The 2,632-nt window shown below is 40.0% G+C and overlaps 1 protein-coding gene across 1 annotated transcript; it reads left to right on the top strand.

The window, feature by feature from the left end:
- The first annotated feature begins 831 nt into the window (after positions 1–831).
- On the top strand, positions 832–1,798 carry LOC147625615 (lysM domain-containing GPI-anchored protein 1-like). Its single transcript, XM_086817807.1, has one exon. It carries the CDS (start codon positions 919–921, stop codon positions 1,510–1,512), a length of 594 nt encoding a protein of 197 aa, XP_086673933.1. The 5' UTR covers positions 832–918; the 3' UTR covers positions 1,513–1,798.
- The last annotated feature ends 834 nt before the right edge of the window (positions 1,799–2,632 follow it).

Raw genomic sequence — 2,632 nt, forward strand, 5'->3', positions numbered from 1 at the left:
TAGAATTAAACCTTCATAAATTTTAAGAGTGTTTGAAAAGGATAGATGTTAAGGCCCTCAAAAGAATAATTACCTAAACATTGCGGTAGGTAGCATACGGTGTTTCTCCCAATTGTTCATATCTAGAGTCATGAGCACTCATGACTCAAGATATGAAAACTCTTGTCTAACGTGTTTCTCCCACTTGTTCATATCTTGAGTCATTAGCACTCATGACTCATGACCATAAAAAGTGAAGCGTGAGTGTGCCTAGGAAGAGGGCGATCCCTCAAGGGGCCGATGCATTCCATGTACCTACTACTAAATGAAGCTAGGAAATCTGAACTCTGCCAAAAATGGAGGAGTTGGAAAATCTAGTTCAAAACAGTGACTTAGAGTGTTTATTTTTCTCCACTCTTGAATTTTCCTCACATGTGATGTGGCCTTCATTAAACGAAACTGAGATGTGGGAACGCCACCTAAATACAACAGCAGAAGCCCGACCCCATAGTATGTCCACATTAGTGTCAGAAAAAGTGTAATTTTCATGACTCAAATTAAGAACCGATTTTGTCCAGACTTCTCAAGAATCAAATCTTCAAGTTCCAGCTTGCAAGTTTGAAGGTAGAGTGGAAAAGTCATGAGAGAAACATTTGGGAAATAAACGGACTAGTTCCGCAAGCATTTCTTGAAGGGCGTAACCATCTTGACCGAATAGAGTCAAGAGACGACCGTGTAGACTAGACGTGAGTCCTTATTGTTCTTTCGCACTTGTCGACCATATTCCCATTCACACGTTCCTGTCCTACTTTGCGGTGGTATGTAAGATTGCCTAAACCACTAACTGGACCATAGCAATGGAGCTTTTCCACATGCTCACCTTCTTCTTCTTCCTGTCTTTGCCATTGCTTACCTTGAGGGTGCCCATTGTGTCAGGTGATGCCATTACACCACAGGCTTGCACCACAGCAAGCCCAAGCTATGGTGGGTTATGTGCCTTCAAACAATCTGCTCCTCTCTGAGATAGCCTCTCTCTTTTCACTAGACTACACCTCTCTATTAGGACCCAATGACTTCAATCTCTCCCTGCAGGGCCTAGAGACGGTGGTGGTGCCTGCCGGGAAGGTGTACAGGATACCCCAAACGTGTGGGTGCATGAATGGCACACCTGCGGTGACCTCAACGAACTACACAGTGGAGAATGGGGACACAATTTCCACGATATCCCAAGCTTACTACTCTAATCTGGTCACTTATCAAGAGATTGCGATAGCTAATAATATTTCTAATCCTGACATGATTCTTCCCGAGCAAGTTTTTCGGATACCTATACCCTGTAATGCTAACGATGAGGGCCGCCCTGCAGAGCTTTTGTGTTACCAGATCCAATCCGGCGACAGCCTCTCGAGCATTTCCGGCCAGTACAACACCACTGTGTCCCAGCTGCAGCAGGTTAACGGCCTCATTAACGGCAGCGTCTTGACGCCCACCGACGTCCTCTTCGTCCCCCTCCCAGGTCATTCGACTTCCTAATCTCTTAACCCTACAATCATACAAAGTATTAAGCTTATAGATTAAGCTTAGGACTGCCAGCAAAGGTTGTAATTTTAGGAAGGCTCAAGCAGAAAACCATGTACAATTACGCTTAATTTTACATGTCTTCTGCGCGATTTTAGGCAGGCTCACGCGGATATCATGTATAATTAAGCTTAATTATACATGATTTCTGCCTAAGCCTACCTAAAAGTACAACCTTGCTTAATCGTGTCGAACGTATTAAGCTCAATCAAAATGAAATTCTAGATGTTTAGCAATTCCACTCACGGTTTAATCGAAGAAAGTAAAAAAATTTCCCCACTGAATCATATGCTAATTGAGTTCTTTTTTATACTTTATCGAAAGTATTAATTAATGGACTTTAGTAAATTTACTCGCAACTATAGAATATGTTCCGGTTTCATTGAAGAAAGTGATTATTATTTGCCAACATTGCTCTATTAATATATATTAGATAATAATCATTTTCTGCTTAATGTAGTTTATTTTCTTATTTGAGCGAATGCTTAATGTACTTGTTTAAATTAAGGAGCGCACTAATCTTTCTGCCGGGCGGACGTTTGAGAAAGTTTACTTCACTAAAGAAAAACGTGTTACGGTTTAAACAAAAAAAAAATCCCTGAACACTGAAAACATTAATCTCTATTAAACAGAAAATAAATAATTTTGTACAAATTCCTTATGTATTTGTTTAAACTAAGGAGCGCACTAATGTTTATGTCGAAGCTCCTCAATTGTTGAAATACACTCTAAAGGTTTAAAAAAGGTAGTAGAAACCTTCATGAGACCAATTTAATTGGATTACCTCTCCTTTAATATTGTGATTAGAGATAATGCAAATGAGCTTAGAGAAGATAATCTTGCACTATTACTTTCACTATCTTTCCCTTGCCACATCATTCAACCACTTGTCACTCTTACTTGTCATTCAACCACTTGTCACTCTTACTTTCACTATTTTTTCCTTGCCACATCATTCAACCACTTGTCACTTTGTAACCATCTCATTTTACCATGTGTAAGAAGGGAGAGTGAAAGAGGGGGCATTGCTACTATAGGGAGGTCACTTATATGATGAAAAATATACTCTCTATTA

The sequence above is a fragment of the Cibotium barometz genome, chromosome 23 (assembly GCF_041138505.1).
Source record: "Cibotium barometz isolate CiBa-2024 chromosome 23, ASM4113850v1, whole genome shotgun sequence".
NCBI lineage: Eukaryota > Viridiplantae > Streptophyta > Polypodiopsida > Cyatheales > Cibotiaceae > Cibotium > Cibotium barometz.

What these genes read in the sequence shown, in the direction of transcription:
- LOC147625615 (XM_086817807.1), top strand. Translation starts at nt 919, where the DNA reads ATGCCATTACACCACAGGCTTGCACCACAGCAAGCCCAAGCTATGGTG.